At 39.5% G+C, this 25,794-nt stretch overlaps 1 protein-coding gene across 22 annotated transcripts in view; it reads right to left on the reverse strand.

Annotated features, from left to right (window-relative positions):
• Nucleotides 1-25,794, reverse strand: part of LOC131941618 (tyrosine-protein phosphatase Lar) — a 180,646-nt gene that overhangs the window by 11,387 nt on the left and 143,465 nt on the right. For 16 of the 22 annotated variants that reach the window (XM_059300948.1, XM_059300954.1, XM_059300949.1 and 13 more), the window contains 22 exons: nucleotides 22,046-22,260; nucleotides 21,769-21,838; nucleotides 21,066-21,137; nucleotides 19,993-20,298; nucleotides 17,585-17,697; nucleotides 16,869-17,073; nucleotides 16,325-16,519; nucleotides 15,372-15,464; nucleotides 14,976-15,269; nucleotides 13,896-14,183; nucleotides 12,439-12,542; nucleotides 11,910-12,123; nucleotides 10,470-10,636; nucleotides 8,712-8,888; nucleotides 8,359-8,576; nucleotides 5,195-5,313; nucleotides 4,051-4,349; nucleotides 3,792-3,890; nucleotides 2,506-2,625; nucleotides 2,027-2,181; nucleotides 1,563-1,848; nucleotides 1,244-1,337 (listed from right to left, as the gene is read on the reverse strand). In XM_059300948.1, the coding sequence (XP_059156931.1) occupies nucleotides 1,244-1,337; nucleotides 1,563-1,848; nucleotides 2,027-2,181; nucleotides 2,506-2,625; nucleotides 3,792-3,890; nucleotides 4,051-4,349; nucleotides 5,195-5,313; nucleotides 8,359-8,576; nucleotides 8,712-8,888; nucleotides 10,470-10,636; nucleotides 11,910-12,123; nucleotides 12,439-12,542; nucleotides 13,896-14,183; nucleotides 14,976-15,269; nucleotides 15,372-15,464; nucleotides 16,325-16,519; nucleotides 16,869-17,073; nucleotides 17,585-17,697; nucleotides 19,993-20,298; nucleotides 21,066-21,137; nucleotides 21,769-21,838; nucleotides 22,046-22,260 (3,903 nt within the window). The remainder of the gene's footprint in view (nucleotides 1-1,243; nucleotides 1,338-1,562; nucleotides 1,849-2,026; nucleotides 2,182-2,505; nucleotides 2,626-3,791; nucleotides 3,891-4,050; nucleotides 4,350-5,194; nucleotides 5,314-8,358; nucleotides 8,577-8,711; nucleotides 8,889-10,469; nucleotides 10,637-11,909; nucleotides 12,124-12,438; nucleotides 12,543-13,895; nucleotides 14,184-14,975; nucleotides 15,270-15,371; nucleotides 15,465-16,324; nucleotides 16,520-16,868; nucleotides 17,074-17,584; nucleotides 17,698-19,992; nucleotides 20,299-21,065; nucleotides 21,138-21,768; nucleotides 21,839-22,045; nucleotides 22,261-25,794) is intronic. The other 6 variants (XM_059300960.1, XM_059300959.1, XM_059300963.1 and 3 more) reach the window with 6 other exon arrangements.

Consider the following 25,794-nt stretch of genomic DNA (forward strand, 5'->3'; position numbering starts at 1 on the left):
TTCATCTAGTTGATTAGATAATTTTTTTATTATTTTAAAACTAATTCATCTAGGTGATTAGATATTTTTTTAATTATTTTAAAACTAATTCATCTAGTTGATTAGATAATTTTTTAATTATTTTAAAACTAATTCATCTAGGTGATTAGATAAATAATTTTTTAATTATTTTAAAACTAATTCATCAAGTTGATTAGATAATTTTTTTATTATTTTAAAACTAATTCATCTAGGTGATTAGATAAATAATTTTTTAATTATTTTAAAACTAATTCATCTAGTTGATTAGATAATTTTTTTATTATTTTAAAACTAATTCATCTAGGTGATTAGATATTTTTTTAATTATTTTAAAACTAATTCATCTAGTTGATTAGATATTTTTAAAATTATTTTAAAACTAATTCATCTAGGTGATTAGATAATTTTTTAATTATTTTAAAACTAATTCATCTAGGTGATTAGATAAATAATTTTTTAATTATTTTAAAACTAATTCATCTAGTTGATTAGATAATTTTTTAATTATTTTAAAACTAATTCATCTAGGTGATTAGATATTTTTTTAATTATTTTAAAACTAATTCATCTAGTTGATTAGATAATTTTTTTATTATTTTAAAACTAATTCATCTAGGTGATTAGATATTTTTTTAATTATTTTAAAACTAATTCATCGAGGTGATTAGATAATTTTTTAATTATTTTAAAACTAATTCATCTAGGTGATTAGATAAATAATTTTTTAATTATTTTAAAACTAATTCATCTAGTTGGTTAAATAATTTTTTTATTATTTTAAAACTAATTCATCTAGGTGATTAGATATTTTTTTAATTATTTTAAAACTAATTCATCTAGGTGATTAGATAATTTTTTAATTATTTTAAAACTAATTCATCTAGGTGATTAGATAAATAATTTTTTAATTATTTTAAAACTAATTCATCTAGTTGGTTAAATAATTTTTTTAATTATTTTAAAACTATTTCATTGCAAAAATTCTAGTTGATTAAATAATGTTTGAGTATTTTAAACAATATTATCTTGTTGATTAAATACATTTATAGTTATTTGAAAACTATAACTGAACATTATTAATATTAACAAAAGTTTGATCAAACTTGAAATGATAGCAGCCTTTCCTGTGAGAAATAAGATAAACTTACATGGTAGTATATTGACAAGCCAATAAGATAAACTTACATGGTAGTATATTGACAAGCCAATAAGATAAACTTACATGGTAGAATATTGACAAGCCTGTTTTTAAATTTATTGACAGCCAAGTTTGCACTGACAAATCTGTTGGGGCTGGCCTTGACATTGGCCAGTCTCTGGGTAAACAAAGGCAAGAATTAGCATCAACAAGTTCAAGTGCTGGACAACAAGTGCTGGACAACAAGTGCTGGACTAAACAAAATGTCAGGTAATGACAACAAGTGCTGGACAAAATGTCAGGTAATGACAACAAGTGCTAAACAAAATGTCAGATACATGACAACAAGTGCTGGACAACAAGTGCTAGACAAAATGTCAGGTAAGGACCACAACAAACTGACCTTGAACTCTAGTTCCATCCCAGTGATGGCCTGGCCTGGCTCTGGGGCCGTCAGCTTCTGTATATGAGCGGCCAGGTTTCTGGCGGGGACCTCAGTGTTGCCACATTGGACAGCTTCGAGCAGGGCGTCGTGGATGAAGATGTACTGGTCCTCTGTTTGCACCATGTAGTTTCTCTGGGCCCGCAGGCAGGTCACATGACCATAAATGTCCACGGTCATCTCATGCTTGATGCGCTCCAGCATGGCATCTATAACAATAAACGCCCCAGTCCTGCCCACTCCAGCACTGAGGTTTGGGTTGGGGGGGGGGGGGGGGAAGTTAAATTTTAAACATTTTAAAAATATTCAGTTATTTATTAACTAAATCTGGTAGAAATAGTTATCAATATAGCGTGAAGGCAACTTGAGGTTGGTCCATGTTTAGGGCAGTTGGTCAATGTTTAGTGACAAGGGAGAGAACTGACCTGCAGTGTACAATGATGGATCCTGCGTCTGGAGGGTTGCTGGCCTTGACCCTCCTCATGAACATGAGCAGTGGGGTGGGGTGGTCAGGTACTCCATGGTCAGGCCAGGCAGTGAACTGGAACTGCCGTACTTCCCTTTTTTCTGATATACCATACTGGAAAACACATAGGGAAGAATAAAACCTACAGTTTATAAATATGATTAGATGAAAATTAAACAAAATGGAAACTTGTAAATGCTAGTGAGTAAAGAAAAAATTGTAAGAAATAAGTAAAACTAGCTGTAAATGAAAAAAGTAAAACTAGCTGTAAATGAAAAGAAGTAAAACTAGCTGTAAATGAAAAAAGTAAAAGTAGCTGTAAATGAAAAAGTAAAAGTAGCTGTAAATGAAAAAAGTAAAAGTAGCTGTAAATTTAAAGAAAAGTAAAACTAGATGTAAATAAAAAAAAGTAAAACTAGCTGTAAATGAAAAATGTACCCGAGACATGTGGAAGGTGCGAATGGTGTAGGTGGCAAGTTCTGTCACATCCACCAGCTGGATGTGCATTAGGCCGTAGGTCTCCGCTCCACGGGAGGGCCAGTACTGGTCACATTTGATCTGGAGAAGTACACACATTATCTGACCATCTCAACATTATCTGACCATCTCAACATTATCTGACCATCTCAACATTATCTGACCAACTCAACATTATCTGACCAACTCAATATTATCTGAGCATCTCAACATTATCTGAGCATCTAAACATTATCTGACTGTCTGAACATTATCTGACCGTCTCAACATTATCTGACCATCCCAACATTATCTGACCATCTCAACATTATCTGACCATCTCAACATTATCTGACCAACTCAACATTATCTGACCAACTCAATATTATCTGAGCATCTCAACATTATCTGAGCATCTCAACATTATCTGACTGTCTGAACATTATCTGACCGTCTCAACATTATCTGACCATCCCAACATTATCTGACCATCTCAACATTATCTGACCAACTCAACATTATCTGACCAACTCAATATTATCTGAGCATCTCAACATTATCTGAGCATCTAAACATTATCTGACTGTCTGAACATTATCTGACCGTCTCAACATTATCTGACCATCCCAACATTATCTGACCATCTCAACATTATCTGACCATCTCAACATTATCTGACCAACTCAACATTATCTGACCAACTCAATATTATCTGAGCATCTCAACATTATCTGAGCATCTAAACATTATCTGACTGTCTGAACATTATCTGACCGTCTCAACATTATCTGACCATCCCAACATTATCTGACCATCTCAACATTATCTGACCATCTCAACATTATCTGACCATCTCAACATTATCTGACCATCTCAACATTATCTGACCATCTCAACATTATCTGACCATCTCAACATTATCTGACCATCTCAACATTATCTGACCAATTCAACATTATCTGACCGTCTCAACATTATCTGACCGTCTCAACATTATCTGACCGTCTCAACATTATCTGACCATCTCAACATTATCTGACCATCTCAACATTATCTGACCATCTCAACATTATCTGACCAATTCAACATTATCTGACCATCTCAACATTATCTGACCAACTCAACATTATCTGACCAATTCAACATTATCTGACCATCTCAACATTATCTGACCATCTCAACATTATCTGAACATCTCAACATAGCAACAGCTACATATGACACTAGTCTTGTGATAGATGTTGATGTTAATAGAGATGAGCACCTACCCTAGATCTCTCCTCCAGTTTGGTCATCATGACAATTGTAGCTGACCTCTGTTCCCAGACCATCCTCCAGAAGTCACCAAATGTTTCCGGCAGTGGACCCTGGGAGTCAAGAAATGGACATGACATGTTGGTCAAACAGTTTGTGGCATCTTCAACTTTTCAAACAATCACTTAGGTCACAAGAGAAAAAGTGTAAAATAGTTAACTAAGATACAGCCAGCAGCAAATGAGTTCATGTAAGTATATTTAAAACTCTAACCTGTGTAGCTATGTAAGCATTTTGTTTCCTGTAACCATCCATGTAATTAGCATTAATGTAATCGCTGCCCGGAACACCTTCCATTGGCTGGAGTATGACACGGGAGTGGTCGTAAGCGATGACATTGGCGTATCTATTTTTGGGTTTGTTGACCTCCAGATTGGAGTTGTCCCAGGTGAACTGCTGACCTGGCTCAATGCTCTCGTACTCCTGGGAGAACTTGAAGTTGTCGCTGGCCTTCAGTGAGTCCATGTGCTCAGACAGGCGCTCAATGGGGATTGGGGGGTGGCTTATCATGGCTGTAATTACACATAACTAATTTACTGAGTGTGGGGATTGGGGGGTGGCTTATCATGGCTGTAATTACACATAACTAATTTACTTACTGTGGGGATTGGGGGGTGGCTTATCATGGCTGTAAACACATAGCTAATTTACTTACTGTGGGGATTGGGGGGTGGCTTATCATGGCTGTAAACACATAACTAATTTACTTACTGTGGGGATTGGGGGGTGGCTTATCATGGCTGTAAACACATAACTAATTTACTTACTGTGGGGATTGGGGGGTGGTTTATCATGGCTGTAAACACATAACTAATTTACTTACTGTGGGGATTGGGGGGTGGCTTATCATGGCTGTAAACACATAACTAATTTACTTACTGTGGGGATTGGGGGGTGGCTTATCATGGCTGTAAACACATAACTAATTTACTTACTGGCTTCTCCCGCTAATTAAATTGTCAATATTTTTAAAGTAAAATAGTGGCAGCAGTAAAAAAGCAACTATGTAGGTAGGAGAAATGTGTATCTCAGTAGGTAGGAGAAATGTGTATCTCAGTAGGTAGGAGAAATGTGTATCTCAGTAGGTAGGAGAAATGTGTATCTCAGTAGGTAGGAGAAATGTGTATCTCAGTAGGTAGATGAAATGTGTATCTCAGTAGGTAGAAGAAATGTGTATCTCAGTAGGTAGAAGAAATGTGTATCTCATTAGGTAGAAGAAATGTGTATCTCAGTAGGTAGGAGAAATGTGTATCTCAGTAGGTAGATGAAATGTGTATCTCAGTAGGTAGGAGAAATGTGTATCTCAGTAGGTAGAAGAAATGTGTATCTCAGTAGGTAGATGAAATGTGTATCTCACCTGGGGTCTGGTAGTGCTGGCGTCTCATCTCAACTGGGTCAATAGAAAATGGGGCGGGTTCAATCATCAGAGCTTTTGACTCAGGCTCCATCAAGTCGCCCTTAGACTTATTCTTTTTTCTGTGGTCAATACAGGACACAGTGGTCAGGACACAGTGGTCAATACAGGACACAGTGGTCAATACAGGACACAGTGGTCAATACAGGACACAGTGGTCAATACAGGACACAGTGGTCAATACAGGACACAGTGGTCAATACAGGACACAGTGGTCAATACAGGACACAGTGGTCAATAGAGTCCTTGCAAACACGTGACCTAAATCACGTGATACCTACGCCCGCCGCCACAGTGGTGTACATCAGACGTAAACACAATCAGCTGTTCGCCAGCGCTGGACGTGTTCACCAGCGCTGGACGTGTTCACCGTATGTAAAGAATCGCGCCCGCGGAAAAGGAAAAATATGTTAAAAAACTTGAGCTCTTAGGAATTGAAGATCCTTATACAGTTATTGACAGTTTCGTGGATAATATAAATATGTGGCCGAAATTTCTAAATAAAAATACTGTTAGTAATACCGTTTGCGTTTAGAGTTTAAGTAGACGAAGCCGATCAAATGCAGTAATATATTATAGGTTATCTACTGTAGCAAACGTGAGACCACTTAACTCCTACAAAACCCACACTACAACGGCTAATATAATCCATGGGTAATAACCAATCTGGGTAGCATGTTATACAATTTTAGACCCTTATAATCCACATTAATACTGACGTTCAACCCTCATGATGGCTGCCCCCACCTGTATCTAGCCCACAATAAAACCTAAGAGGAGTCTGCCCTGCCCTCCCCTGAAAATGTCTCACCTCCGTGATACCCAGCCCCACAGAGATAGTATTTCTTATATAATTTTGACCCTCAGGGCCCAGCAGGGAGAACAAAGGGGAAAGTCCCACTGCTCTCCCCTAAACACTTCTCACCTTGGTGTCATGTTATGTCATTTATAGCACACACGGCTTATCAGGGGAAAGCATTAAGGCATTAAGAATCTTAACTCTGGACAGCTACACACTAGTATACTAGCTACACACTAGGTGCCTACTGTAAACTACTAGACTGTAGGCCCTATGTAGACCTGCAATTGTATCAATTGTAGACTGGGTCCATTGTTATTATTCTAAACCATCTCACTTATAATGTTTCTAGCTTGATTTGTTTCTTTTATAAACAGTGGATTTAAAAAAAAAATTAGCCTAATCATTAACCAAATAATAATAATGTGGTTATTTGTTGTTGGCTGGTATGATCTAGATTGTACTACTAGGCTACAAAAACTTAGTAGACCAATTACTATATATGAATTTGAATTTAATTAAACTCAGTCCAGTATCAGATACATATTGCTGTAAAAAGACAACAAAGTAGGTAGGCCTTAGTAATTTATTAAAGCCTTCTACTACAATAATATCAACTACATGCTTGTATAAAGTTTTTACAATTTAATTAAAGTAGCAGATTCTAGATCTAAGTCTAGTCATACAATCTATTTCAATTTCAGAAAATTTCGTTTGCTAAAAAAATGATTAGATAATAGAGCGAGATTTTAGATCTTAGAGACAATTAAATGCTTTATTAGGCCTATTATGACTACTTTTGATTTATTATGGGTGTATTTTGAATCGAATGTAGATCTAAAGTAATTAAATTTAAGTAAAGAAGTAGATTCTAGATTCTATGTCTACCCAGCGGAGCCAGGTATTAGGCCTACTATTAGATCTTATTATTCTTATTATTACTTTTGACTTTGTCTTTTACTATTAGTATTTGTGAAGGTCGAGCATATTTGTTTTATTAATAGTTATCTTTTATAATTAAAATGAAGTTTATTATTTTACTGTCCTTACCTGAAACAAAGTATCGAGAACTGCATTTGATCAGATTCGGCTACTTTAACTCTAAACGCTAACAGTATTTTTATTTAGAAATTTTGTCCACATATTTATTTATACGAAACTGTCAATAACAGTATAAGGATCTTCAATTCCTAAGAGTTCAAGTTTTTTAACGTATTTTTCCTTTTCCGCGGGTGCGGTTCTTTACATACTGTGAACGCGTCCAGCGCTGGTGAACACGTCCAGCGCTGGCGAACAGCTGATTGTGTTTACGTCTGGTGTACACCACTGTGGCGGCGGGCGTAGGTATCACGAACGGACGTGACGTCATATGAAAGGACTCTATACAAGAAACACTTCTACTTTAGTGAAGCTTTACATAGTATAAGTCATGTCATTGAGTCAGACCTGAGATAAGTCATGTCATTGAGTCAGACCTGAGATAAGTCATGTTATTCAGTCAGACCTGAGATAAGTCATGTCATTGAGTCAGACCTGAGATAAGTCATGTCATTGAGTGAGACCTGAGATAAGTCATGTCATTGAGTCAGACCTGAGATAAGTCATGTTATTCAGTCAGACCTGAGATAAGTCATGTCATTGAGTCAGACCTGAGATAAGTCATGTCATTGAGTGAGACCTGAGATAAGTCATGTCATTGAGTCAGACCTGAGATAAGTCATGTCATTGAGTGAGACCTGTGATAAGTCATGTCATTGAGTCAGACCTGAGATAAGTCATGTCATTGAGTCAGACCTGAGATAAGTCATGTCATTGAGTCAGACCTGAGATAAGTCATGTTATTCAGTCAGACCTGAGATAAGTCATGTCATTGAGTCAGACCTGAGATAAGTCATGTCATTGAGTGAGACCTGAGATAAGTCATGTCATTCAATCAGACCTGAGATAAGTCATGTCATTGAGTCAGACCTGAGATAAGTCATGTCATTGAGTGAGACCTGAGATAAGTCATGTCATTGAGTCAGACCTGAGATAAGTCATGTCATTGAGTCAGACCTGAGATAAGTCATGTCATTGAGTCAGACCTGAGATAAGTCATGTCATTGAGTCAGACCTGAGATAAGTCATGTCATTGAGTCAGACCTGAGATAAGTCATGTCATTGAGTCAGACCTGAGATAAGTCATGTCATTGAGTCAGACCTGAGATAAGTCATGTCATTGAGTCAGACCTGAGATAAGTCATGTCATTGAGTCAGACCTGAGATAAGTCATGTCATTGAGTCAGACCTGAGATAGATGAGAGATTACCTCATGAAGAGGAAACAGATGAGGGCACAGATGAGAATGACAATGACAGCTCCAGCACAGGTGGGTGTGACTATGGTCAGCAAGGCATTGGTGTCAGCCTCATCAGCTTTATTGACAGGAACAGCATCACTGTTGGTTGGTCCGCTGGGTGGGTTTGGCCCCTGGGGTGTGGAGTTGATGGTAACAGGAACAGAGAAGTCACTGGATGTGGACAGTCGCTGGAATTTCAATTAGTCAGACATGGATTAGACCCAAGTTATTCATCTCAATGTCAACTTCCTAATATTGACTTCTACAATAAAATAACTAGTAAAGAGAATTCCCTCTCCAATATGTACAAGGTAGCGACGTACGTTGTCCACAGAATATGCCCGTAGGAAGACTTGGTAATTTTTGTCTTTAGACAGTGGTTTGTTCATGAAAGAGCCGTACTCCTGACCATTGCCCAGCGTAAACTCAGACGGCAGAGATTGGGAGTCGAATCTGGCAGCGATGTAAGGCTGGTCGTTGTCAGGTTTATCCTTGGTCAGCTGAGGATGTAACACATCACAGGATGTAACACATCACAGGATGTAACACATCACATGATGTAACACATCACATGATGTAACACATCACATGATGTAACACATCACATGAAGGGGCTGGGATGTAACACATCACATGAGAGGGCTGGGATGTAACACATCACATGAGGGGGCTGGGATGTAACACATCACATGAGGGGGCTGGGATGTAACATCACATGAGGGGGCTGGGATGTAACACATCACATGAGGGGGCTGGGATGTAACACATCACATGAGAGGGCTGGGATGTAACACATCACATGAGGGGGCTGGGATGTAACACATCACATGAGGGGGCTGGGATGTAACATCACATGAGGGGGCTGGGATGTAACATCACATGAGGGGGCTGGGATGTAACACATCACATGAGGGGGCTGGGATGTAACACATTACACGAGGGGGCTAGGATGTAACATCACACGAGGGGGCTGGGATGTAACATCACATGAGGGGGCTGGGATGTAACACATCACACGAGGGGGCTGGGATGTAACACATCACATGAGGGGGGCTTTGATGTAACACATCACATGAGGGGGGCTTTGATGTAACACATCACATGAGGGGGGCTTTGATGTAACATCACATGAGGGGGGCTTTGATGTAACATCACATGAGGGGGCTGGGATGTAACACATCACACGAGGGGGCTGGGATGTAACACATCACATGAGGGGGCTGGGATGTAACACATCACACGAGGGGGCTGGGATGTAACATCACATGAGGGGGCTGGGATGTAACATCACATGAGGGGGCTGGGATGTAACATCACGTGAGGGGGCTGGGATGTAACATCACGTGAGGGGGCTGGGATGTAACATCACGTGAGGGGGCTGGGATGTAACATCACATGAGGGGGCTGGGATGTAACATCACATGAGGGGGCTGGGATGTAACACATCACATGAGGGGGCTGGGATGTAACATCACATGAGGGGGCTGGGATGTAACACATCACATGAGGGGGCTGGGATGTAACATCACATGAGGGGCTGGGATGTAACACATCACATGAGGGGCTGGGATGTAACATCACGTGAGGGGGCTGGGATGTAACATCACGTGAGGGGGCTGGGATGTAACATTACATGAGGGGGCTGGGATGTAACACATCACATGAGGGGGCTGGGATGTAACATCACATGAGGGGCTGGGATGTAACACATCACATGAGGGGCTGGGATGTAACATCACGTGAGGGGGCTGGGATGTCTTTTAGAAATCTTAGTCTGAGTGAGGACAATTTGGTTAGATGTGTACAATTTGAACAATGCTTTGACTGCTGTATTAAGTTTGATGTACGAGTTTAGTTGACTATAGCTATGAGATCCAGCAAGATCTAGATGAGTTAAAGATCCAGCATGATCTAGATGAGTTAAAGATCCATCAAGATGAGTTAAAGATCCATCAAGATGAGTTAAAGATCCATCAAGATGAGTTAAAGATCCATCAAGATGAGTTAAAGATCCATCAAGATGAGTTAAAGATCCATCAAGATGAGTTAAAGATCCATCAAGATGAGCTAAAGATCCTCACCTGTTCTATGGTGTAGTCAAATGTAGACCTGAGTGGCCCTACTTTGGGCACCACCACAATGTGGTAGTGGCTGATGGGGCCGTTCTTCTCTGACGCTCTCTTCAGTTTGAGCACAGGGTGACCTCTGCTGATGCTGATGGGCTCTGGTCTCTCCAGGGGTGGGGGGACTGTGGACAAGCTCAGCTTTAGACTACTGGACATATGCTATGGACACTTCAGTTTTAAAGTGCCTCCCATCTTATGAGTTGAATTAAAACTCGGAAATAAAAACTTTTAACAAAAAAAAAAGTCATAAAACCACTGCTGTGGAAGGTATTCAGTGTTTTTTTTATACTTGAATCAAGCAACTTTTCTCAAACTATTTCATGTGTCAGACGTCTTGTATTGAGAGTTGAATTACCTGACCACAACTGACCATCTATCAATGTCTCTGTCACCAGATGTTGGACAACTTACCATCTATCAATGTCTCTGTCACCAGAAGTTGGACAACTTACCATCTATCAATGTCTCTGTCACCAGAAGTTGGACAACTGACCATCTATCAATGTCTCTGTCACCAGAAGTTGGACAACTTACCACCTATCAATGTCTCTGTCACCAAAAGTTGGACAACTGACCATCTATCAATGTCTCTGTCACCAGAAGTTGGACAACTTACCATCTATCAATGTCTCTGTCACCAGAAGTTGGACAACTTACCATCTATCAATGTCTCTGTCACCAGAAGTTGGACAACTTACCATCTATCAATGTCTCTGTCACCAGAAGTTGGACAACTTACCATCTATCAATGTCTCTGTCACCAGAAGTTGGACAACTTACCATCTATCAATGTCTCTGTCACCAGAAGTTGGACAACTTACCATCTATCAATGTCTCTGTCACCAGAAGTTGGACAACTTACCATCTATCAATGTCTCTGTCACCAGAAGTTGGACAACTTACCATCTATCAATGTCTCTGTCACCAGAAGTTGGACAACTTACCATCTATCAATGTCTCTGTCACCAGAAGTTGGACAACTTACCATCTATCAATGTCTCTGTCACCAGAAGTTGGACAACTTACCATCTATCAATGTCTCTGTCACCAGAAGTTGGACAACTTACCATCTATCAATGTCTCTGTCACCAGAAGTTGGACAACTTACCATCTATCAATGTCTCTGTCACCAGAAGTTGGACAACTTACCATCTATCAATGTCTCTGTCACCAGAAGTTGGACAACTTACCATCTATCAATGTCTCTGTCACCAGAAGTTGGACAACTTACCATCTATCAATGTCTCTGTCACCAGAAGTTGGACAACTTACCATCTATCAATGTCTCTGTCACCAGAAGTTGGACAACTTACCATCTATCAATGTCTCTGTCACCAGAAGTTGGACAACTTACCATCTATCAATGTCTCTGTCACCAGAAGTTGGACAACTTACCATCTATCAATGTCTCTGTCACCAGATGTTGAACAGAACCCCTGGTTTTGGATGAGGCAAATATGGCGCTGATGTTGAACTCATATTTCATCTTTGGTTTCAGGTTCTCCACAGTAAAAGTGTTTAAGTGGCCGGCAATGGTGATATCCTTTGAGTCGTCGGAGGTTATTCTATTGTTGTCCTCTCTGTAGGATTTGAACCCAGTGTAGTTCAGCTGAAACAAAAATGAATCTAGTATAATTCAGTTACAATATATTTGGACACGACAAACTTACTATATTTGGACACCTCACACTTACAATATATTTGGACACACAATATATTAGGACAAAACATACAATATATTTGGACACCTCACACTTACAATATATTTGGACACACAATATATTAGGACAAAACATACAATTTATTCGGACACGACATACTTACAATTGATTTGGACACGATATACTTACAATATATTTGGACACGTCATACTTACAATATATTTGGACACATCACACAATATATTTGGAAACGACATACTTACAATATATTTGGACACGTCACCAAGCTTAGGTTTTTCCCACTGTAGGGTCACTTCTTTGGACAAGACGCTGGATGCTCGGAACTTCTGGACGGCATCCTCACGTTCTGCCAGACAAAAATCATCAGTTTATTTCATTTAGTCACGTCCTTTCATTCATTTAATTTAGTCACGTCCTTTCATTCATTTCATTTAGTCACATCCTTTCATTCATCTCATTTAGTCACGTCCTTTCATTCATCTCATTTAGTCACGTCCTTTCATTCATTTCATTTAGTCACGTCCTTTCATTCATTTCATTTAGTCACGTCCTTTCATTCATTTCATTTAGTCACGTCCTTTCATTCATTTCATTTAGTCACGTCCTTTCATTCATTTCATTTAGTCACGTCCTTTCATTCATTTCATTTAGTCACGTCCTTTCATTCATTTCATTTAGTCACGTCCTTTCATTCATTTCATTTAGTCACGTCCTTTCATTCATTTCATTTAGTCACGTCCTTTCATTCATTTCATTTAGTCACGTCCTTTCATTCATTTCATTTAGTCACGTCCTTTCATTCATTTCATTTAGTCACGTCCTTTCATTCATTTCATTTAGTCACGTCCTTTCATTCATTTCATTTAGTCACGTCCTTTCATTCATTTCATTTAGTCACGTCCTTTCATTCATTTCATTTAGTCACGTCCTTTCATTCATTTAGTCACGTCCTTTCATTCATTTCATTTAGTCACGTCCTTTCATTCATTTCATTTAGTCACGTCCTTTCATTCATTTCATTTAGTCACGTCCTTTCATTCATTCATTTAGTCATGTCCTTTCATTCCTTTCATTTAGTCATGTCCTTTCATTCATTTCATTTAGTCACGTCCTTTCATTCATTTCATTTAGTCACGTCCTTTCATTCATTTAGTCACATCCTTTCATTCATTTCATTTAGTCACGTCCTTTCATTCATTTCATTTAGTCACGTCCTTTCATTCATTTCATTTAGTCACGTCCTTTCATTCATTTAGTCACGTCCTTTCGTTCATTATATTTAGTCTCAGCTGTATTTTATTAAGGCTGGAACTATGTTACATTGAGTCGTGATGTTACACACCGGTAAGTGTTGTGATATGTTACACATTGATAAGTGTTGTGATATGTTACACATTGGTAAGTTTTGTGATTTGTTACACATTGGTAAGTGTTGTGATATGTTACACACTGGTAAGTGTTGTGATTTGTTACGCAATGATATAAAACATAATCACATCATACTGTACAGGAAAGACAGTGGACAAGAAATCTTGACAAAAAGAAATCATCAACACGTGACATTCATATATGGTAGCGCTTAGATATGTTTTCCTTTTGGTGTCCGGTCCTAAACTACACTAACAGCAGTAGAAGGGTTAATTTCTGTTCTAGATATTTATTCCCAGTCTCCATACAATCTAAACTAAGTTGTACTTACGTGTCTCCTTGACATCCGTGGTAACAACTTCTGACATGTTGCCATAGCGACCATCAACAGACTTGGCCTGCACACGGACAGCGTAGACCGAGTGCGCCTCCACTCCTGTGATGTCAGCCACTGTGTACGGGCCAATCTCCTTCTGCTGCCAGGCGTACATGGCGGGCGTGGCAAACAGGTTGTAGTAGATCTTGTACCCAGACACCAGCGCCTCCGTGTCATCCCACCTCACCTCCAGCGTGGAGTCTGATGTCCGGCGCACTTTCACGTTCTTTGGTGGGGGTGGCACTACAAGAGGTAAGTTACATTTTTTTAGTCAGGTTCTTTGGTGAAGGTGGTACTACAAGAGGTAAGTTACATTTTTTAGTCAGGTTTCTTTTTTTGGGGGTGGCACTACAAGAGGTAAGTTACATTTTTAGTCACGTTCTTTGGTTGGGGTGGCACTACAAGAGGTAAGTTACATTTTTTTAGTCAGGTTCTTTGGTGGGGGTGGCACTAAAAGAGGTAAGTTACATTTTTTTAGTCAGGTTCTTTGGTGGGGGTGGCACTACAAGAGGTAAGTTACATTTTTTAGTCAGGTTCTTTGGTGGGGGTGGCACTAAAAGAGGTAAGTTACATTTTTTAGTCAGGTTTCTTTTTTTGGGGGTGGCACTACAAGAGGTAAGTTACATTTTTTAGTCAGGTTCTTTGGTGGGGGTGGCACTACAAGAGGTAAGTTACATTTCTTAGTCAGGTTTCTGTGACCAACATACACCGCTGAGGTCAGGCTCATATGTACACTAAATGTGTACACTGAATGTGTACACTGAATGTGTACACTGAATGTGTACACTGAATGTGTACACTGAATGTGTACACTTTAAATAGTCAATGTGTAGTTAACATCTAATGGAATCAAATGTTACAGGAGTTAAATGATAGTACGTGTATGAACTTAAACACATTGTTGACCTACAAAACTCAGAAAATTAGAAAAAAATCAGTCCAGATAGTGGTCAGATATTTAAGTTATGCCAGTTATAGGTTCAACAGTTGAACAAAAAAGCTGGCTAAAAGATTTATAGGTGAGAAAGCACTCACTTTTGCCAAATGTGCGGAAGTGCAGTTTGTTGCTCCAGGGTCCAGCACCACGGGTGGTGTAGGCTTTGATTTTGAAGATGTAGTCCGTGTTCATGTCCAGACTGACTATGTCAATGAAGGCATCAGTGCAGTTCAAGTCTTCCTCTCTGGTTGGCTCTGATAGCTTGTGGTACGCTATCTGGTACATGACAATGTCACCGTTGCGCAGGTTACGGGCAGGTAGGTCCCAGGTGAGTCTGACGGAGGTTTCTGTCAGGCCAGTGGCTGTGAAGTTTTGTGGGGCACCAGAGGGGGCTGCAAGTAGAGGAAAGTAACGAATGAAGTGTTGTATATCAATAAAACTAATGAATGAAGTGTTGTATGTCATTAAAACAAACGAATGAAGTGTTGTACAACCTCCATCAGGTGTGATGAGAGTGGTCACTGCCCGGTCACCGTAGTCCACTTCATTTTTAGCTGAGACTCTGAACTCATAGGTTGTGCCTTTGTCTGCAAACAGAAAAACAAAACGCTACAGCTCATGTCCGGGCAGCCGTTAGGACTAACACATTTGTACAACTTTTAAAAAAAAATTAGCTCGTTAAGACTTGAACCAGTGGAAATAGAATTTACAAAGGTGCACAGCACTGATAGTGTATCTTCAAGCAACTACTGTAAGACATAGGCAAAAAATTCTTTTATTTTTCTTTTCATCAAAATGGACATAGGAAACTATGATACAGCACTAGGATGAATGATGTTGAATAACACAACACTACCATGGAATATGTTCAGTGTACAATATTAGCATGAATGATGTTGAATTTAACAATACTATGATAGAATACATTTTTATTAAAAATACTGGCTATAAAATTGACAAAGTTAAACATATGAAAAGCCACTTATGTTAGGAGGTAGAAAATAAAAGAATACATCAAATATAAAAAACAATGAGTTGATTGGGTGGGTAACATCAGTTGACATAAGGCTAGCTGGCTGCTGGACAGTGCAAACAAGATCTGACCATAGTCAGGTGGGTGACACAACTAGTGACAGAATGTCATGGGTCATGATTGCATGTGAACAGTCTGTATTCAGTTGTCATCCCCCCCCTCGCTAGGGGAGAATTGTATGTGAACTTTCAGTCTGTATTCAATCTTCATCTCTTCCCCCCCCCCCCCCCCCAGTGGAGAATTCCATGTAAACTTCCATTCTATACAGTCTGGTTTAGAATGAACCTGTCCCCCCCCCCCCCTCTATGGATGATGGATGTGGACTGACCAGTTTGGACCAATGGCTTTTCATATTGTATGGAGGAATGTTCAGCTAGTTTGAGGGGTGTCAGGTCTAACTACTGGGGAGGTTACCTAGTGTGTTTGTGAGGTAGGAATAGATCTCTGGGTTGAGAATATTCTCCTCATATCTCTCCCCGCGAGGCCCCCAAATTATCTTGTAGTTCTTGATATCGCCGTGGGTTTCAGCGGGGCGCTGCCAGGTCAGTTTGGCACTGGGTGGGTCTTCTTGTACAAGTTCCACGTTCAGGTTTCTTGGGGGGGATGGAACTATGAAGAAAAAAAGGGGGTGGGAGCGTTATCAAATTTTCTTTTCAGATTTAAAAATAACGGGTTAGGTGTTAGATATTGTATAAGTAATGGGAAAATTTTCCCCCTAAAGATTTGACAGTTAGTTCTTCAAACGTTACAAGTTAGTTACAAGGTTCACTGTTTAATTTGTTCAGTCATGAGTTATTCCAGTGTTAGGCTGATTAAAAAACTGTCCAGAAATTGTATGTGTGTGTCTGATCATTGTCCACAACAAACTGTCTAGTGCATGCAACGGGCTACGGCTAGACACATGCAGTCATTTCCTGTGACATCTCTCTAAGCACTGCCTCAACAAACAGGTATCTACCGGCTCCCTTGGTGGTCAGCACCCTGGCCCTGCTCCTCATCCCGTCCCCCTTCTTGGTGTAGGCCGCCACCTGCACCAGGTACCGCGTCTCTGGCTTCAGGTTGGTGATGATGGCGCTGGTGACTGATGCTGTGTAGACATCGTAGCTCTGCTCTCTGACTCCAGAAAGTGGCTCGTCGTTACTGTCCACCTCAATGTAATGGACCTGTGGAGACACCCATACATTGTATACTTGGCTAATTTAAAACACAATGTAATGGTGGAGACACCCATACATTGTATACTTGGCTAATTTAATACACACGTTAATGAGATAAAATAGGTTAAATATCAGGATTATTGGATTGCTTCTTTATATTTTCAACAGATTTTTTAACCTTTTTAATCAGAGTTTAAAATAGCTTGATCAAATATTTAATAAGAAAGATGATGCATCCATGTATCAGATGTCTTTTACTTCACTTCACAGACAGTGAATTAGACAGACAAATAGTTAATTAGACAGACAAACAGTGAATTAGACAGACAAATAGTTAATTAGACAGACAAACAGTGAATTAGACAGACAAATAGTTAATTAGACAGACAAACAGTGAATTAGACAGACAGTGAATTAGACAGACAAACATAACACTAATGTCAGATAGACAAACAGTGAATCAGACAAACAGAAGACTGACAACATAATGTGAGTGTTGGAGCTAAAAGATCTGTACCTGGTAGCCTTTGATGGCGCCGTTTTGCTCTTTAGGTGGTGGAGGTTCCCATTCCACCATGAGGCTGGTGGAGTTGACAGCCTCCACTCTCACACGCTTGGGTTCACCTGGTACTATTTGAGACAAGTCAGAGAGTGAGCATTTCTTTTCATGGGCTGATGAACAAGGGCAGACAACCTATTGGCTGATAAACTATGTACCAGCTGGGTCAGGATCTACACTCACTAAACTGATGGTTTAACTTCAAATCTAAGGCCCTACACTCACTACATTGATGGTTTAAGTTCAAATCTAAGGTCCTAACTCACTAAACTGATGGTTTAACTTCAAATCTAAGGTCCTAACACACTAAACTGATGGTTTAACTTCAAATCTTAGGTCCTACACTCACTACATTGATGGTTTAAGTTCAAATCTAAGGCCCTACACTCACTACATTGATGGTTTAAGTTCAAATCTAAGGCCCTACACTCACTACATTGATGGTTTAAGTTCAAATCTTAGGTCCTACACTCACTACATTGATGGTTTAAGTTTGTCTAATGTCCTTATATAACACTGGACCATCAATATGCTGAAAGTATTAAAAAAAAACAAAAAAAAAAAACCCATCTCAAACTACCAAATGATATTTTTGACTTCCCACTCCACCAGTAGGATTCTCTTTGTTCATGTTTTATAACTGAGCTCAAGAGATTAGTTGCTGAAATGTTCATAATATCCAACATTCTAACTACACATCAGGTAACTTGCATCTAATGACCAACATTCCATCACATCCAACATTCCAGTTTACAGTGTGTTTATCCAACATACAACATTACAGCTCATGGTGTTTATACAACACTGAAGTTCATGGTGTTTAGAAGAGTGCTCAAACAAGCAAAAGTGAACATTGAAGATTACATGCAATATATTATCACAACATGAACCAGATAACAGCAATAGAAAGCAGGGGCAGCTAATACACAGAAGCTACTGCATCAAACATGGATACCATTGGATACTTACGCAATTGTTAGAGCCATGACAGGCTTACAGTGAGAGCTAACCAATCAAATCATTCCATTTCTCAAGGAGAATAAATTAAAAAAAGTTTTTGGCAGAGATTTTCATATTTAGTCTTTAAGATGTATGAGTGAAGCATAATAGATATAAATAGAAAAATGAAAGCAAAATGCAACTAATTTGAACGAAAGCGGCAGTACGCAGAAAATGGCAACTTAAAAAATAAAAAGTTCAAAATGTTTTGTGCATGAAACAAACAGGAAACTTTGTAAAGAACTAAAGAATGGAAAAATGATGAACAACTGAAGGATGGTTGGGACATGAGAATTTCCATGAGTGGATGATCATGATGAAATGAGTAACCTGACTGCACAGAATGATGAAATGACTGCACAGAATGATGAAATGACTGCACAGAATGATGAAATGACTGCACAGAATGATGAAATGACTGCACAGATTGAAGAAATGACTGCACAGAATGATGAAATGACTGCGCAGAATGATGAAATGACAGCACAGAATGATGAAATGACAGCACAGAATGATGAAATGACTGCACAGAATGATGAAATGACTGCGCAGAATGATGAAATGACTGCAGAGAATGATGAAATGACCGCACAGAATGATGATCCTTCAAGATATGCTAAGAAAGTCTCCTGTCAATAGTTCACTGTCACAAGCAGTTATATTTTTGTGTAACATGTCAGTTTTGGAGCAATGATTATAGTGTTGGTTTCAATTTGTCATGAAAGTTTAGGAGGGCTGGACCCACAGCTCAGATTGAAATGGTGTCAGTAAGGTGAGCGCACATGAGGCCCCAAACACGATGTACATCACACTGAGCACTGAGAAAAAAACAGGGTCAAAACATGCTTCATTAGCAGGAAGTTCATTGACCTGCGGGACGGCAGACATGCCAACGTGCGTGCAGTTAAAAGTTTCAAATATTTACGCTTTGATCAGAAGAAATTTCCAGATTGTTTTTATTGAATAAAATGCAGCTTTCAACAGATGTGAGAATTTATTAAAAAAATTGGAAAGAATAAAATAATTTAGTTGACACCAAAGTTAGTAGCTCCAACCATCACAGAAAGGTTAAAAATTAACAGGCAGACATAGAGTGGGGCCACACAAATACTAGCACTGCACAAAAGTGGACCCTAAAAGGACAGGGATCACAGTGGATTCAACCAACATTAGACCAATGGCTAGGTTAGACCAATGGCTAGGTGAGACCAGATGCAAGGAGAGACCGGATGCAAGGAGAGACCAGATGCCAGGATGGACCAAGCAGATCCCTGAATGGGAGGTAGACAACAGCCAGCATCCAAGAGCTATTTATAGCCATCCAATCAACCAGCCAATCAAATGGGAGAACCAGCGGGGCTACCTACCATCCTCATCTGTTCTGGCGGTCACTGGAGCAGATCCTGGGCCTTCCCCCGCCATGTTAAAAGCTGACACCCACACTTTGTAATCAGTCCAGGTCTTGAGGCCACCTATGACAGTTGACAGCTGACTGTCACCAAAGCTCATCACGTCTGCGTCCCTATCACTCTTGCCAGAGCCCAGCTCCAGGTAATAGACCTTAAACCCTCGCAGTTTTCCATTTAACTTTTCACGGGGTGGCCTCCACGTCACTTTTAGCTCTTTCTCGCTGACCATGACCACAGTGACATTTTCTGGGGGTGCTTCTGGGTCTAAGTGGGTGTGATATGACAGAAATGGGATGAAGAATGTACACAAGAAAAATTAGCAACATAAAAATGATGTCTTGGGTTAGTGAGTTGATGAAACAAGCTGGGACAAGACAAAAGCAGATGATGGGGGGACTGACATGCTTTAACTGTGGATAAAAAATCAGTTAGCCTCACTGTAGGGAAGTTTAACCAAGGCAGAGTAAATCAGTTAGCCTAACTGTAGGGAAGTTTAACCAAGGCTGAATAAATCGTTAGCCTCACTGTAGGGAAGTTTAACCAAGGCAGAGTAAATCAGTTAGCCTAACTGTAGGGAAGTTTAACCAAGGCTGAGTACATCATTAGCCTGACTGTAGGAAAGTTTAACCAAGGCTGAGTAAACCACTAATCAAGTTTAAATTAATCTGGCGATTAAAAAAAAATTATTCTGTGCTGGAGGTGACCTTTGACCTAATTTTTATAAGGCTAAGGTTAGGGTGAAGGTTGGTTAGTGATAGTTGAATGCTTAGGTTATTAGGTTTTGGTCTTTTTCTTGAAGTTAGGATTAAGGTAATATAAAGGTACAGAGTTGGAGTTGAAGTCTGGATTCTAACTTGGGGTGTGTGTGTGTGTAATTGACAGGGGGGTAATATCCTAGACCCTGTATCACCTACTGACCTAGTATGATATGACCTATTGACCTATTATGATAACTTACTGACAGAGTATGTTATGACCTACTGACCTAGTATGGTATGACCTACTGACCTAGTATGATATGACCTACTGACCTAGTGTGCTATTGTTATACATAAACAGTTGCATGCTATTAAAGGTAGGTGTCATTCCATCCATCTTTAAATCTGTGGATTAGCATTGATATTTTATCCTCACATTAAACAGAAACACAAAACTGGAAAACACAAAGAAAGAGAGGGAAGTCTAACAACATAATGGCTCTACGTATACTCTCAGGTCTAAGCAAGCAGAACATACAATTAAATTCAAGTATATCATATAAAGCACAAAAAAATCAAAACTTGTAATAAGCATTACATAGCCAATTGACTAATGAAACAAAAATTTTGTTCTATTAAAAAAAACTTGTGTATTGATAGTTGACATGAGGTTTATGAAAATATTTATAGAACATCAACACCAGTTGTTTTTATAATTAGGATTTTATTGCAACCATTTTTCATTAAAGTTAGCAGATCTAGATCTCACATCAGGCTCATTGAGAAAAACAAAATGGCTGACTGAAAATACAGGTTGGTTGGTCTACTGGGTGATAGAGTTCAAGGCAAAAGGTGAGACCCACATACACAGACCAAGGTGAAGGTTACACATACAGGGTGGGGTCAGGTACATCAGGTGATTGGGGAAAGACAACAACAAGAGTTAAAAATTTGACAGTCCATTTAAAAACACAAGAAACTTTTTCAACAGCTTTAATAAAAGGCCGGTGCAGTGGGTTGACAACACTATACTCACTGTAGGGTGGGGTGTGGGCTTGTACGGTGGGGGTCCTTGGCCCCTCCCCGCGGGTTGACTTGGCAGAAACCTTGGTGGATCCAAACACAGATTTATTATCATTATAGGTCAATTTATTTCATTAAAATAAAGTCAATGAGGTTAATATGGTGGATATCTACAGAGTATATATACAACACAGGTTGTATTTCAAAGTTGGTGTTAGGTGTTTGTAAACTTACCTGTGGTGTTAGGTGTTAGTAAACTTACCTGTGGTGCTAGGCATTAGTAAACTTACCTGAATATTGTAGGTAGTGTCTGGGGTTAAGTTTATAATTTTGTAGGTCGCAACCGGAGGCTGGATGGTCCAGCGGTTAGTCTGCCTGAAATGTGAGTCATTGTAGTAGAGCTCGTAGCTCTTGACGGTGTCTGTCTCAAGCGGGGGGTCCCAGGACACAACGATGACCGTAGGGGAGATGGCCTGGGCCTTGAGGTTCATGGGCTGGTAAGGCACTGAAATACAAGAGAGCTGGGTTAGAGAGTGTTCTTTTTGTTTCAGGCAGGGCTAGATATGGGATGATACATGTACTCTCTTCACAGGGTCTCATAAGGGGGGCTTCCTTAGTGACACTCATACATCACAAGAATCTTCAGCTCCATAAACTTTTGGAGAAATGGGGGACATTCTTGGACAGCAGATAATTGGGGTTAAATAGTTTGAGGCACTGAGATTTTCAAGTGAGTACTCTTATAAGCAGGTCAGTTAAAAATAGATGTGTCCATGAGAGAAGAGAAACAGGACAGAAGACAGAAGACAGAAGACAGGATCAAGGCAGAACATGCGACTTCCAGGAGAGAAGCTTCTGTGAAAGAAATGGATACAATATATTAAGGCCAAAAAATGCGCTCAGCCGCAGCGAGTACCCAGCACACAAAAGCGCAACGCTGCGCAAGTGAGTGGTGCAGGAGTTAACGCATGCCTGGGGGCGCGGCAGGGCCTGAACTAGCAGCACTTCTGCGCCATGCGTATGTGGGGCCGCATTTGGGGCCGCTGGGCCGGCAAAGAAAAAAATAGTGAGCGCATTGTGAGAGAGGCCGGCAGTGTGTAGACAAGGGTCAAGCTGTGACCAGTGCTAGCATGGTGAGACAGCCAGAAAACACAAGCAGGTTTATACAGCCAGTGATAGGCTAATGACTACACCAGGGGGGTACTGGACAAGATGTTTGCTTCTCATACACCGTATCATATCAACACAACAAGCTCTATATTAGTAGCACAAACTGGTACTGTGTCAGTCATCTGGCATACATGCTCACACAGGATTCACACATGAAATTATTTGACATGCTCACACAGGATTCACACATGAAATTATTTGACATGATGAGCAATCTAAGCAAACTGATTGTAAGTTTACAACTGAAACAGATGTCAAATTAATTGATAACTGGGACAGTAAATTATGGCACAAGAAATTAAGATCACAAAAATCAAATTGTTACAAGAAATTAACATCACAAAAATCAAATTGTTACAAGAAATTAAGATCACAAATTTTTTTACAACAACCAATGGCATAAGAAATGAGGACAACAGAAATTTATAAAATTAAATCTTAATCTTCAATTTGTACAACAACATCAAAAAACAAGGGAACAAACTCAGGAGTTAGTACAGATATTTAATTTAAGTGCTTTAGTTTACTCAAGGAAAGAATAAATAAATCAAGAAATAAAAAGCTGTAATTAAAATTGCAAATTAAAAAAAAACCAAAAAAAAAACAACTGAAGTGAAACTGTAAAATGATGAGTAAAATAAGCGAAAGAATCTTTGTGAGATGATGTACAATAAAAGTAAATGCTGATCGCATCCCTCACCTGGTTGCCCTGTAGTCAGTACCGTGGACAGATGAAAAACAAGAAACACGTCATTAGTACAAGCAAGAGGGTGTGGGTCCACCAACATGGCTGCATGGAACTACCCAAGGACACCCGTCACACGATCGCGCGCAACAAACTGGTTAGAACGATGGACACACACACACACACTGACTGGCCAAATTAACAGCTGCAGCAGAGCGTGTGCTCAGGCTATTCAATTATGTTAAGTTTATTTATGTTTTAATTAAGGAACATGTTCATCTAATGGTCAACTGTAATGTACAACCATGTAAACACACATGCAGTTAAATCACTTTTTAAAAAAATGTTTTTATATTGGAAGAAAAATTCTGTTTCAAATGTTTTTATATTGCAATACAAGTTCTGTTACAAAATATACATTCTCTTGTCCTTCTATCAAGCTATTCTGTCCAATGAAGGGAAGTAATACGACTAGAAGGGAAGTAATACGACTTGAAGGGAAGTAATACAACTTGACTGTTGGATCAAGTTATGTTCAGGGTGTTAGGGTGAACCACACACGCCAAGATGGCAGTGATTTCAATCAGGCTAATTCTCATAGAGCTTACATCTAGGCAAAAACCTCTCGGTTTTATTTTTTTGAGATTTAAAAAAATATTTAACAAAATTAAGCCAGTGTCAACATGAAATCTTCCAATGTGAGTTACAGTTGACTGCAGGTAAAACGTGTGAACTACCAGCCAATGTTATACAGGTGTTATATGGAACTAGTGACAACACAAAGCGTGAAGCTAGAAACCAGTGTATCAAATGGTGCACATATTACAACATACATTTTCAAAGAAATCTGAACGGTGCACATATTTTAAGACATCCATTTCTTAAAAAATTTAAATGGTGCATATTTTAGAACATTCATATTTTAATTACAAGAAAAAAAAATTCATAAATTTAAAAATAGTGTTTGATGAAACAAACTTTTTCAAGCATGAAAAGTAATTAGATACAGATGAATACAACAAGATTTAATTAACACTTTCAAGCATGAAAAGTAATTAGATACAGATGAATACAACAAGATTTAATTAACACTTTCAAGCATGAATAATAATGAGTTAAAGATGAATACAAGAAGATTTTAGTTTGACAGGAAAAAGTGCTGAGGTGCAACAAAAGTCGACAGATTTGGATGATGTCATTTATTCTTTAGCCACACACAGACTTGGCGACACACGACTGGTTTGGACATTAATGGGTTAATCTCTACATTTGGGATGGAAGGGGTTAACCTCTACATGTTCATTGCTAGGGATAGAATGGGTTAATCTCTACATGTTTATTTTGACTAGGTTTTTAGATTTTATTGCCTGTTAAAAATGGTGTGTAGATCAAAATTGGAGGTGTGTATGTAAGATATGGAGCCTGCTGTCGGGCGAGTCTGGTTTGTGTGGGCTAAGAGAGACAACACCACAGGCATTCATCAGTAACAAGATGGTCACTTAACAAGATGGCCACTTCATGCGCTGGGGAGGTAGTGGACACATGCCAAAATAACAGGACATGCCAAAATAAAACGCAGCATGCAAATATTGGAGCCACATGCAGGGCGGCCCTGATGAGTAATGCAAGTTGGGGAGCCAGGCCCGTTGGGGAGCCAGGCCCGTTGGGGAGCCAGGCTAGGTGGGAAGCGAGGCGGTGCGCGCTGACAGGACGCAGCAAAGAAACGCTAGCTGAAGCAAGAGCTAAAGGTGCGGGGAGGTTGGGGTGGGGGAGGGAAGCACAAGTTTCACGTCCCCACCTCCAAACTCCCAGGTCCAGACGACCCGGGTCATTGGCTGACCAATAGAGTTTGGAGGTCACTTGACCACCCATCAAACACACAAGTGCTTCCTTCCCCCACCCCATCTGAGTGAGAGCAAAATGACAAATGCAACCTGCAAAGAAAATCTAAACGTGAAATAGTGAAGATCAGTGACCCGGGCTGGAGAAATAAAAACACTTAGGTAGGGTTAGTGATATACGCGCGTGTGCGTCATGGTACATTGGCTCTAAAAGCTGGCGCAGCGCGCAAGAAAAAAACACAAAGATATGAGAAAGTTTGTTCTCTAATATCTGGGTGGTCAAACAGTGAAGAGGTTAAGAAAGACGATAAAACACATGGTGGCCCGGCCTCCAGGGTGAGGC

Source organism: Physella acuta, unplaced genomic scaffold (assembly GCF_028476545.2).
Source record: "Physella acuta isolate Inbredline_101_S28 unplaced genomic scaffold, ASM2847654v3 ptg000367l, whole genome shotgun sequence".
NCBI classification, from domain to species: domain Eukaryota; kingdom Metazoa; phylum Mollusca; class Gastropoda; family Physidae; genus Physella; species Physella acuta.